This window comes from Poecile atricapillus, chromosome 2, assembly GCF_030490865.1.
Source record: "Poecile atricapillus isolate bPoeAtr1 chromosome 2, bPoeAtr1.hap1, whole genome shotgun sequence".
NCBI classification, from domain to species: Eukaryota; Metazoa; Chordata; class Aves; order Passeriformes; family Paridae; genus Poecile; species Poecile atricapillus.
In genome coordinates, this window is record NC_081250.1 from 35,724,646 (window position 1) to 35,738,416 (window position 13,771).

The following is a 13,771-nucleotide window of genomic DNA, read 5'->3' on the forward strand; positions in this document are numbered from 1 at the left end:
TGACTATATCTATTCATTCACACAAGTCAGAGCCCTGCATATGGATCAGCCACTACAGATACAGTGATCTACATGGACCAAGGATGATCTGGCATATCTGAACAGTGTGAAAGAAAAGATACATTCATAACTATTTAATCAATTTATGAAGGCATTTTGACCATCTGGTTTAGTGCCTCTTTGTTCTCATTTGCATTCCCTACACGTTCAGCCTTTTTTCAGACAACACATACTCTTAAAGTTACTTGAGCAGCACTTTCTCCTTTAACTCAGCCACACAGTCCATAAGCAGCAATCACTCCCATATTCCAGAGCTTAGGTTTTGTCAGCTCCATGACAGAAAAGAAACAGAATAACTGGAAAAAAACCAAACAAACAAACTTGTATTTCTTTGTTAAAATAAGCTGATTGATGGAACAATAGAATTATGTTTAGGGAAACTGTAAATAAGCAGGACTGTGCTCTTTACAAACAGAGAAAACTCTTCTCACATTGTCAAAAAGCGTCTTTTTCAGCCTTTCGAATATGAACAATATATTTACCCTGTATGACTGATTATAAAAGACCTTGCTTATCCCCTCCCCAAATGTTGTATTTTGCATGATAGTTTCCTTACATTTCTAGCAACACTATATTCCTTGAACTGGTATGATACATGTTTTTGAAATGCAGTCACACATGCCAAACTGACAGTTTCTTGAACTGACAGGGGAGTCTTCTGGATAAGCCTGCTTAGGTGCTTCATCAGGGTCATCCTGCTTTCCTGGTGAATGTTACAAGGTCAAGAAATGCCAGCAGGAAGGAATCGCTGCCTCCAAGGGAAAACATACATCAAACTCAGAAACAATTTTCACAAAGGAAGCAGTGAGGAGGATTAAGAGGCTTCTTACCTCTTGCAGACACAATCTCAGTCAACATCTTCCAATGTCATTATATGATCTAAATCAAATTTATTATCTGGAAATAACAAATTTGTTGCAGGCAAAGCCTGCAACAGACCAGACTCCTACATCTGGAGGCTTATGTCTACACAGACACTGCAGCAAGACTGCTGCTGCAGGTGTCAGTGCACAACTCCTCTGCTTCTATTTGCACAGTCCCTTATCCTCTTTCGCTGCTGTTGCAGTAGACTCATTAAGTTGCTAGTCAGGAGATTAAAATACTTCTCTCTAAACTAACACAGCTTCTTTTTTTTTTTTTTTTTTTTTTTTTTTTTTTTTTTTTTTTTGTTCAGTTGTGAAGGAAAAACGTCGTAAACCACTTACTAGGGATTGTCCTTGAGATTCTGTTGGAAGACTAAATGAAGAAGAAAAATACTCCATCTACTTTCACACTGTTTTGACAAGCAGGTTTCCTTCAACTCTATTTAAAATAAAGAGAGCTGAAAACTCCTCACAGCTACGCAAGCCAGGACTACACATTGCTCCAAGGTGGATGAGCTGGACTACAAAGCAGTAACTCCTGTCATCCAGACAGATTTCTCATCCAAGTGAGAAGAACAGACATTTTTATTGTGAAATAACAGGCCAGATCACTAAGAAGCTGGGTTACAGGTTTGAAAACAAAGGGAGAGCAAGCTTGCCATATACCAAAGGGTACAAGATTTAATTACTGGATTTCATTCAAAAACAGCACTTTGTTAGACCTGACACTACAAAGGGGGAACCAACTCAATTTCTGTGAAATATCACATTCCAACATTCAAACCCATATCCAAATCTATTTCAGGATGCTAATGTACAAACAGCCCTTTAATTTTCCAAAGAAGGGATGACAGGACAGCACCTAAGACTGAAAGCAGATCCCTACTAGACACAGACATCCAGATCTCACCAGGGCAGCTTAATACAGCACCCAGTGCACTGCTCCTGTATTGTGAATTCCCTTAATGAAATTCTGTGTCACACTGTTGGCACAACTGCAGCTTGAGCTCTCCCCAGCCCCGTGTTTGCCAGCTAATTAATAAGTGATCAAAACACAATCAGCAGGCGTGTGTTTACACTCACTCGTAAATCATCCTTTATGTTTCATTCTGCTGCACATTCCACTCATGCAATTCACAGCTTCCACATATGTGAATATGATGGCACATATGAAATGTTTTAGAAACCAATAGCTGAGCTCAGGAGACCCTACAGGCAAAAGAAACTTCACTCGGCAGTGCTGAGTTTATGGTTGGACTTGTGATCCTAAAGGTCTTTTCCAATCTAAATGATTCTAAGATTTTGCTTTCTTGTTGGAAGTACAATGATTACTGTTGAAGGCTACATCCATCAATCACACAATCCACTGATTTTTTAATGGGTTTTTTTGCTAGTAAAGAAACCCGTGGAAAATGAGGAAACTGGAAGGGGAAAATGGTGACAGAAAGACAGCTGCAAATGTAAAGAACAGTGTCTGTTCAACAGAGTGATGCTAGTGAAAAACTACAGAAACCGGTTGATGGCAATCACTGAGATTTCCCTCTCAACCAGAACCAACCTCGTCTCTCTACCTGTCGTGCCGCAGTGTTTTAAACATCCATGCCATGAATGCACACCCGCCAATTCTCACATCTCACACCCTGGCTGCACATTTTACCTTTTACATGTCATGTACTACACTTCCAGAGAAAAAGGGAGGCATAGGAAAGAATAATTAGATTTTTAATTCCTTTGCATGTGAAGCATTTGGGATGCTAAGAATAATAGGGGAAAGGAGAATGCAGCAGAGAAAAAGCTAGCAAGGTCATGTTTTGAAGAAAAGGCTATGATGTCAGGATCAGCAGGAATTCCAGGACAACTTACACAGAGGTGAGGAAGGGCAAGGAAATGGCCAGATGCACTGAGTCTGCCTGCAGTACTTTTATCACACAGAGCTCTAGATCTAAGGGCAATTTAAGTCAATAGTCACATGTTCTAGAGCTGGCCTGCTAGGTGAGATGTACCTGATCCAACAGTTTCATAGAATCATACGATAATTGAGCTGGATGGGGACCTCAGGAGGTCTCCAGTCCAATCACATGCTCAAAGCAGATTCAATACAACTGCAGAGACAACCACTCAAGGCTTTATCCAGTTGCATCTTCAAAATCTCCAAGAATGGAGATGGCACAACTTCCTGGGCAGCCTCTTCCAGAGAGTGACTGTTTTCATGATGAGAAAGTGGGTTTTTTTATATCCAAAAAGGACCTCTCTTATTTTAATTTATGTATACTTTTTCCAATCCTCCCACCACACACCACAATCAAGGGCCTGAATCGACCCTTTTGATTGTCTTCTCATAGGCACTGCAAGGCACTGTTAGGTCCCCCAAAGCTATCCTCTGTCAAGTGATGGTTCATCTTCAGCTTGCTGCCTACTAAAATTCCCCTGGCCCTCTCAACAGAGCTGCTACCCAGCCAGGCTGCACCCAGCACGGATTAGTGAAAAGGCCTCTCCCTTCTCAGAGGTAGGACATTTGTCCTCATGAAATTTCAAACAGCTCCTGCTGGTATGTCTTTTCAGCCTGCCCAGGTTCCTCCGGACAGTAGCCCAGGTCTGAGGCACATCAGCTGTCTCCTGAGTATGGGATCATCCACAAATTTGAAAAAAGCAAGCCTCGTTGCCTCCTGTGCATCACTAATAAAATTATTAAACACAACAATGTTGTTGTGCTAACAAAAAGGCCTCAGGACAGATCTCTGTGGTACTCCACTTTTTACTTCAGGTAAACTGTGACCAGTTAACCACGGCTCTCTGAGTCTAGCCACATAACCAGATTTTTAGCCATCGAGGCTGCATGGTCCTATCTTGGATACAAAAATATTGTGGGAGTCACTGCCAAACTCCCTTGATGAATTCATCCAAAATGACATCTACTGCTTTCTCTTCACCCACAAATCGTTATCACAGAGGACAATCAGTTTTAACTACATTTTACTCTTGTTAAACTCATGCTGAATGTCCCCAATCACTGTCCTCTCCTTCACGTGTCTATGAGTTCCCAGTGGACCTACTCAATGATCCAGCCAGAAATGAAATGAGGCTGACCACACTGTAGGTCCCTGGTTTATACTTCTGGCCTTTTTTATTAAAGATAGGGACAACCTTTGCCTGTGTGTGTGAAGACTAAGGCAAAGGAAGCATGAAGTATCTCAGTCTTGTCTAGATGCATCTGATCTCTTTTGCATATCCTCATGTAGGATGAGGTGGATCACAACACAAATCCTACTGACAATATCGGTCCAGGCCTAGATTTCCATTGATTATACTGCCACTTTAAGGTGACAACTAATACACAGATTCCTTCAGGGCAGATTTTACAGATACATTTATTCAGCTGGATGTTACCTAACCTGTCTACAAAGATCAGTCATCTAAAGCTTTAGATGGTAAGTTGGTCTTTCCAGTTTTCACTGTTTCCTATGTAAAGTATTTCCTGATTCTAATGCAGTTGTATTCTCTTTTGGTAATCTCTTGTTTAACAAGATTCAGCTCCTGGAACATAGCCTGAGTTTAAAAGTTCCTTAGAAATGCTAAATATTCATCCATTTACAATAGGGCAGTAAGAAGTGCTAATAAAACATTTTGACATTATTGTTTGCAGTATCATTTCCCAATCTCTATTCTTGAACTTCACTCTTACTTAAAGAAAAGGCTCCAAAAGTAGAGGTTACAATCAATGTCTTTCCTCTGAAAATGTTCCATTACCACTGCATCTTTTATTAAGGTTTCCTACTGTGCACAAAAAGCTATTTTCACTGGGTTGTATAAATATTTGATGTAGCTCGATTGACAAAAACGTATTTTGATGTTCTTGCTTCTGATTTACAGGAGGTATGTGGGAAAAGATTACTTACTTTACCATGACAGCTGTCTTAGCAGGCGACAATTTTCCCCCTGTTGTCTTTGAACAACAAATTCTCCTTATCTAGGAAAACTAACCTTCAGGCTGCTGTTGCTCTCAACGAGGAAAACTAGCTCTCGATGGCTTTATGGGGCACGTGACCTGAATGTCTGCCTTTGCTTCGTATTTGCATTCCGGCCCCCTTCTGCATCTTTTCACCTTCAGTACACACAGAGAAAATAATTCCATATGGATGATAAAAATCCCAGTACTTCAGAGGCTAAGGTGACAATAATCAGCCAAAGGCATCGCTGGCTCGTCTCTGTCGGAGGCAGATGACAGAGACTATCAATCGGACTCTCTTAAAATCCTGACTACTTTCTTCTTCCAAGCAACTCACATTTTGTTTCATTTGCTTTGTGTTTAAGTACTGTCAATGTTTTCTCGCTGGTTGGCTGGCTTTTTCTAGGTTTGAAAGGCAGAAAATTCACAGACAGAATGGTACAACAAACACAAAAATGCTAGGCACTTAAAGAGCTGCAGTTCAACTGAAGATGAACAGGCTTGTGATTATTCTGTTAAGGCATCAAAATATAACCTTGAAGAGGTTTGACTCTTCCTGCCTCCTCACAGTGTCAATTGGAGACTTGCTGTTACAGGAAAGAAGGAGACCCCACCTGTTACTTCCTTTCCATTTGGTACTAATCTGTAGCTTGCTGTTACAGTCTCCATTCTCACTAGAAGAGGTCAAGGGTGAATTCCTATGGTCACTTTAGATCACGAGGCAGGATCAGTTTACACCTGGGACTACAGGAAGAATTATCAAGTCCATGAGCTGGATGAGAAACACCAGCAGGTAACTGAAGGGCAAATTTAAATAAATAACTGCTACCTTCCAACATGAGAACATTCAAGGACCAAGCAGACTGCTGTTTCTAACTTACCAGCAAAATCTGAATACATTTAATATATGGTGTAACTCTGAGTGGTTTATATACCGAGATCAGCAATTGTGTTATATTCCTGTTTATAATTATCTAGTACAATAAGCAAAAAGAAACAATTGTTACCAGTGAACTTTAAAACTCTTTTAAAGACTAATTATTAAACTGTTAGCAGAAGGAAGAAACAGATTTATGACTACTGACAATCTGGAAGTCTTCACTTCATTGGGTATTCCAAGGACAAGGGGGAAAAGAAGAAGATAATAACCCTGCTTTTATGTCTAATAAGCAAAATAATGAATTCATACTTTAAGCCAAAAAGAAAACCAGCCCTCAGAACAAAGAAACGTGATATAGCCAATTAAAGAAAGTATGCTGATACTACCTTAATTTGGAAGAGGATTAATCAGTGAGTAAGCCCAGATATGAAGAGCTGGACAGGCTGCCATAGAAGTCCAGAAAAAATTAAAAGGCTGAGAAGCCCTCAGACCCCTACTTCTTCTCTCATCCCTACCCTGTGTTGTTTGATACTGACTGGTATATGAGTGAAAAAGCTGTTCCATTTCTCTGCAGCACAGAAAAAATTTAGGATTTAAATGATAAAACATTTAACTGCAAGTAATAGCAACTCACATATATTCTTTGTAATTGTTCTTCTAATAGCATAATACACTTTTAGAAACCTTGTTTCAGCTTTCTGATTTCTAAAATCTGTTCCTTACAATGTTTGTAAATATAAAACATTAATAACAATGTTTATAAATTGTTCTTCTTCCATCACTAATCTAACTTACTCCTGAATCTCTCCACTTTTACATAATTTGTTGTCTTGTTTGCGTTGAAACTTTATTGCCAGCATTCAAGCCTGCTTTATCTACATCCACAGGCAGTCATCCAGCACTCCTCACTCTGGTATCCAAGTACATGAACCTCCCACAGGGCTCTGCTATGTAAATGAACTCGCAAAGTTTGAATAGTGGAAAAACGCTGTGTTTAAAACATTTTAGAGTGAACTGACAAGCAGATTTTATTTCAAAACACAGAGTCTGATAACTGAGCCTGATAGAGCCAATTAGCTTTGCCTCTGTGCAATTTATATACATAAAGTAAATGACCATTTGTTTTTAAGCAAGTTAACTAGCAATTACAAGGCTTTCCAGGAAGCTGTGTGAAAGCATTCCATCAGCTGAACTTTAGACCTTCCTTTTTTTTTTTTAGGTACTTGTTTGTAAAATGAAAAATTAGGATTGCCTGTTAATTTCCTGATTGACTTTTACCAGAACTGAGTCATATTCCTTTGTTTTATCCTGGGTTCTAGAATTCAGACCAACAGTAAGAAGATGCTCTGGAAGCAGCTCCCCTATAATTTTGAGGCATAAACCAACTAATTTTAGTAGGAATCTGCAATCACATTCCTTACCACATTCCTTTAGAAAAATGCAAATCAAACCAAAATTAGGTGAAAGATTCAGCCATAAGCACTTTAACCATGAAGTATACAAAATTTTCCAATAAAATTAATCCTGCTGCAACTTCAACATTTTTATGTTCAAGTACTTCTCTTCAACTGTTCTCATGGTTCCTAGGTTTTGTCTCTTGGATCTGTGTAACCAAGTCCTTCCCTGTACACCAGGCTTGCCATGATGGCCATGACTGTGGTACAGACTGGCTACAGTACTATGCTGGACCCAGTGCCACTCTTCCACAACATGCAAAAATCTAGGATTTTTAATCTTATTAAATTAAAACCAACATTTATCCATAACTCATAGCTAAGATGAAACAAACATAAAGACAATTTTGTAAAACTGTGCCATCCAGGTGGAAAGGGTCTCTGCAAGAACTGGAATTAACTTCTTGTTGGCCAGATAAAACTCAAGTCCTTGCACTGACCTGCAATCAAAGCCAGATGCAGGATGACAGCAAAGTCAACCTTCTATTTATGTCATCTGTTTTGCAATCTTATTAGTTTAATTCATTTTACTTGGTACTGCTAATTAACTCTGTATATTTCTGCAATTACAAAATAATCTCTAGTATGTTTATAAAATATAATACATGATCTGTTTTCCTTATTCAAATGCCAAAATATTTTCTGTACTTCCACTTCATTTCACTGAAAGAGGCTGATCTATTACAAATCTGCCCCAAGTCTATATTAAAGTACCTCCCAAATATCTTCTCTTCAAAGACAATGACCTCTATTAAAGGAGAGAGGAAAACAATCACAGCATAATGCTTTCTGTAATTTCCATACCATTTACCATTCCAAGGCTGAAGATGGCGTTTACCAATGAGCCTCCTTTCCTGAAGTGATCTGTCATGTGCTCCAGCCAATTTGCTTCTAAGCTGTTGACAGTCTGCCCATTCCTGGAGATCCTCATAGGGATAGTCACTGTATAATACTGGCTGCATTTTTGTGGGGTTTTGGGCTTGTTGAAGAGAGCGAAGATCTCTGCTGCTACCAAAGAGTAAAAAAATGGAATAATTCAACAACCTTATCATAAAATTTCAGTTAAAACAATGCATAACCCACTGTTTGCCCTTGCCTAATTACACTGTGCAACTGCAAAAAATTCTTTGGGATGTGGTTATCTCCTTAATATGTTTCTGCAGTCCAACATAGACTCTCTCAAGACCCAATACAGTATTTTGTTTGCTTTTACAGTATTTCTTACTCACAATGGATTCACTGTTGATAATAAAACATTTAAAGACAGTAATACCTGAGTACTAATGCAACATTCCTTTATGGGAATCACCAGTTCAAACATGAAATCTAACTGCAAATTTAGAAGGAATTGCATTCTGCAGATCACATCTATTAAAGTATTAAATAACCTGGTTTTGATGACAAAAAAGTGTGGAACAAGCCAATGGCAGTCTCATCTCAAGAATGAATGCAATGAATCACTCATGTAGAGACTCTGATAGCTGCTTTGTGATTTACTCTGGATCTGAACAAAGGTGAGACATTATCACAACAGCAAATGAATTTTAAAAATGGAATTGTGAAGGGACTTAAAAATTAGAACATCTTCTAGACTCTTTTCCATATCTCCTCCAGTATATTTTAGGAGTAGTCACTACAGGCAAAAAAGTCATTGCTGACAGCAAAGCTGAGCTTTCACAGCCCTAAACTGGAATTAACTTTAAAAGCAGATATCCTTATCAGAAGAGTACAGCCATAATTAAAATAACCAATTAAAATATTTTGGACACTATCATTTTACTTATTAATGGACACGTAAATCAACAGTAGAATTTCTATTGACTTCCAAATGCGAAAAATTCTCCCCAAATATATTAATATGAAAGGTAAAGATATTAAATTCCTTCACTCAATAAGCTATTCTTGTTTCCAAGCTATTAGGTTCTAACCTCAAGCAAAAGTAAAGAAAGAGATGGCAAGAGAAATGTTAAGATTGTTCTCTAACAAACATCACTGAGTAAGAAGCAGTGTATAAGCTGAAAAAGATATCAGGAGGGAGATGCTCAGAAACAGGCTGGCAGCACTTGAAGAGAAGAGCTGGAAGCTCATAACCAACATGAGAAGAGACCCAATGATCTCGGTCAGACATGAACTATATTTTAAGCAGAGTAGAAAGGAATAAACATTAATGTGAATCCTTTTGCTGTTTACCATATGTTTAGAAAGAATGAAATTATGATAATCCTAGCTCAGAAGAGCATAGGTAGAATGCCTCTCTCATAATTTTGATTCTGACCCCCAGAAGAATCTTTTGTTGGAAAAGGAGATCTTTCTGGTATGTACTAAGTCACTGATATGAGAAGCTGGACATGACCCAGCAATGTGTGTTCACAGCCCTGAGATCCAATCCTATCCTAGGCTGCATCCAAAGCAGCGTGGGCAGCAGGGCAAGGGAGGGATTCTGCCCCTCTGCTCTGCTCTGGTGAGACCCCACCTACAGTATTGCGTCCTGCTCTAGGCTCCCGGCACAGGAAAGACCATAGGAGGCCATGAAGATGGTTAGAGGAATGAGCCACCTTTCCTATGAGGAAAGGCTAAGAAAATTTGGGCTGTTCAGCCTGGAAAGACCTCAGAGCAACCTTCCAAGGGAGCCTATAAGAGAGCTGAAGAGAGACTTTTTACCGGGCATATAATGATAGGGCATAGGGTGATGGCTTCAGACTGAAAGAGGGCAGGGTTAGCTTAGATATTAGGGAGAAATTCTTCATGGTAAGGGTGATGAGGCCCCGGAACAGACTGCTCGGGAGAGTTATGACTGCTCCCTCCCTGGACAACCAGGTCTAGTGGAATGTGTTGTCTAACCCAAGTCACTACTGACGAGTTTTCACCAGTGACTCCAAATCCTCAAGCATGGCCGAAGACACCCTTCAGTTTGGTTCTAAGTTAACACAGAACTTTTGGACATACTATGGGAATATCTGTGCCTTGTTCACAGGCAAATATTTTTCAACATTGCACTGAAAAGCCTTTTAAAAATGGGGGAAGTGAATGTGCACTACAAAACATTCAGGAATCAAGTGAAGAAGCATAAAAATAATACTTGAATAGTATAAAACCCAAAATAAAGAGCATATTTAAGACCCCACAAATAGTAAGGAATATTAATTTTTTTTCCTGAAGTTTCATGTAGAGGAGAAGCAGTTCAAGAGTGGTAACTTCCTATGGAATACGTAGGAAAAAAAAACAACCACCTGATGCTTTCAGTCTTCACACTCCCAAGGAAGGATGGAGAACTGGTGCCAAAAATTGAAATACATTTTCCATGGGAGGAAAAGGGAGTGCTGTAATAACAAAAATTCATTCAAGAGTAATAAAGAAATCAGCAGTGTTGTATAGGATTTGGAAAAATTCTACTTTAGATGAGCTACCACATAAAACTGCCTTCTCAGACCTTCAGTCTTGGAAAGTATTTGCATAGCTCAGCAATTTAAAAAATGCATGAAAAATAAAGCAAAAAAGCACTCAAAGAAAGATAACTGAGGAAGCTAAATACATTTTTAAAATAAAGCCTCTTTTCTGGCAAAGAAGCAGCAATCCTGAGGTGTTACAGACAAAAATGGGGAAGACGGGAGGTGATCAGCTTCACATTATGCAGAAATATTAAGAACATGGTTACTTGTAGCAAAAGAATTTCAATGTTCAGTAAGGAGAGGAATAGCATCAAAGAGATGATTAAATGTGCTAAGTTAACTCTCTCAAAGATAGCATATAAAAAAGAGAACTGATCTGGTTAGACTTGCACATAACTAATTTTTAACTAAAAAACTAAAAGAAGTTTTATGTGTAAAATTATAGTTTTGGGACAACCCATCTCTAAGGCTGTAGACAAGAGATTGTTCAAACAACAGCTATGCTTTGACCCAATTTGGGTGCCCCCTTGCCCAATAAAAGCTGAAGAAAGTATGTTGGAAGGTTACTCTGTGGTCCAAATTGGATCTGAAAGCTAATTACACCAAACGGCAATGGAAACCAAGGCAATAATCCAAGGTGTACAACGCAAAGTCATTCTGGGTCCTACATAAGAAATTCCCAAAAGGGTAGGATTGTGGCTGAATCTATGTAAAGTCTTAGAGAATAGTGATAAATTAAAGTCAAGGACAGCACCAGCTTTAGAAATTCCACCCACATTCCCCCTCCATAGATTTGTAACCTGTAAGGAAATTAAGGAAAGCAGTAAGAGAAATGAGTGTAAACATGGATTTCTTGGATTTAAACAAACATAGAAATGTATTTTGAGGCTTAAACTGGAAATGGAGCAAGAATATTTTTCCTTTCAGTTTTCCAAATTGCTCTGGTCTACATCCTATTTTGATCTATAGTTCTTACTTACAGAAGTAACCTTTGAGTAACAAACACCTTACGGAGGGTATTTTAGACCTCAGCTGAGACTTGTGGCCTTTGATGGCATAAAATGACATTTAAAAAGTGGAAAGCCCGCCTGAGGAAAAATATGTCAAAGAAATTAAAGAAATAAAACTAGAATATGGGTAGAAATCTTTAAAAAAAAGGATAACTGGAAGGCAAATTATTATCAGTCCCATTACCAAATTTTTATTATGAATTAGCAAACATGAGTCATTAACAAAAATAACTGCTGTTTTCCAGTAATTACAGTTCTGACTGGAGCACTGACTCCCACACTGACCGTAGGATACTAGGAGACTTCAGAGTCCAGATCACATATATTCATGCTGTTCCTGAGGTGGTTTAATTCCAGCTATCTGTTCACCTGCTACAAAGGGGCTGTGATATGTCTTTGTGAATTATTCCTTTTATGGCTGCAAAAGCTTGTCAGGCAGATTAACAGGGCTTTTTATTCAAACAGACAAAAAGGACACAAAGATCAAGAGCTCTGAGGGTATGGCAACAAATACAGAAATGAACCAATTCAGCTGAACAGCAGACAAAAATAAGTCTTCACAATCAGGCATACATATGGGCCATAACAAAGCTGCACCTGCTTATATCATCTCTTCCTTTGCCACCTGACTCCTGCTCAGTTGCAGTGAACTGTGTATCCATGCTGAAATCAGGTTAAGTGGCTCATTTGGGGCATCTTTTCTTCACTATCTCAGTGGCAATGTCCCCCCTGCATCCCCACCCCGCAAAGGAGCTGGGAATGTAATTGAGGCCATTTTAACTTAGCTTTTATGTACAAAAGGTCACTACAGTACTTACTGCCAGTAAGTGGTTTTAAACATCGTGCTGGCGTTTCATTCTCTGCGAGTCCATTCGTCTTGTCTGCTGCTTCTCTCACACTTGAGTTCTCATGTTGAGACTGTTCTTCACTTCCCTTCACAGACTTGGAATTCAGCTCCTCAGTAGCCTGTCCTTCACCTCTACAGCCCTCTCTGGATGTGGCACTATGGTCAGCACTTTGCTCACTCTGTGTTGGAGTACTGCATCCATCAGTGCTGTCTATTTTCTCGCCATCCGGTGAAGCATGATCCTCGGGGTAATTTGATACATTTTTATTATCTCTTGATTGCACAGAGTTGTTACTGGCAGGTGTCAGGGAGGCACTGACAAGGCAGCTCTTTCTGGAATGGTACTGAGGTATAATTCCAACAAATTTCAAGCCTTGACTTGCAGCATCTTGAATCTACAAGTTGAAGAAGATTAGATTTTTAACTGTCAAGCTGTCTTAGCTAAATAGAAACACAGAAAATAACACCCTTCAAGGCAGCAAGCATGTAATTTTGCTACTTTTGTCCACTACCACTAGAAATTGTCATGTTGCATTTATATAAAAAGGTACATTCTAAAGAGGCAGGATGAAAAGTTACCCAAACCATCTGATACAATGTGAAAATGGGGGAGGGAAGGAAAAAAGAGAAAATGTCTACATATTTCTTCACAAAAGATAAAGCTTATTTTTAATAAAATACCAGAAGTGTTATTTCTTACAAAAATATTTTTGTATTGACCTTGAGAAATTGGAGACTTATAATGTCTTCTGCTGAATTAGGTGTGTGATTATGACATTTATGCAAAGAAAAGCTTATTAATTTAATAACAACAGTTGTTGTTTGTCCTATTTTACATTGAGACACAAATGGCAAACTTTCACATAATGAGCATAAAAGCAAAGCTATTTTAATACACCACTTTGGGGAAGATACAGAACTCAGAATAGAAAAAGACACTGAGACATGAGCTAAGAAGAAGAAAAAGGAAATTAAAAGGCTTCATCATTAATCCTTTATGCTTCAGGTAAAGGAGGAAAATGAAGGAATCAGATCACAAAAGATCCTAAGAAAAAATACAATGGGCTAGTAGTAATGACAATTAGATGAAGCCAGCATTAGCTAACGAAGGTTTGAGATGAAGCAGAAAGAGGAATCTCTTTCAGGCAGACTCGGCACTATGGAGTCATCAGCCTCACACTCCTCAAAACCAGGAGAAGTACAAGTGTGAGACAGACTTCTGTGAAAACATATGAGTGTCTACTGCTTCATTTATCAAAATCATTCACCAAAACGAAAAGGCTTCCGTTTAATGTATACTCTTCACATAATGTAAAGTTGAA

The 13,771-nt window shown here is 38.8% G+C and overlaps 1 protein-coding gene across 2 annotated transcripts in view; it reads right to left on the bottom strand.

Moving 5' to 3' along the window:
* Window positions 1-13,771, bottom strand: part of RFTN1 (raftlin, lipid raft linker 1) — a 96,507-nt gene that overhangs the window by 18,401 nt on the left and 64,335 nt on the right. Inside the window, exons 5-6 of one of the 2 annotated variants that reach the window (XM_058833288.1) lie at window positions 12,421-12,844; window positions 8,008-8,211 (exon numbers count right to left, since the gene is read on the bottom strand). In XM_058833288.1, coding sequence (XP_058689271.1) covers window positions 8,008-8,211; window positions 12,421-12,844 — 628 coding nt within the window. The remainder of the gene's footprint in view (window positions 1-8,007; window positions 8,212-12,420; window positions 12,845-13,771) is intronic. The other variant, XM_058833287.1, reaches the window with a different exon arrangement.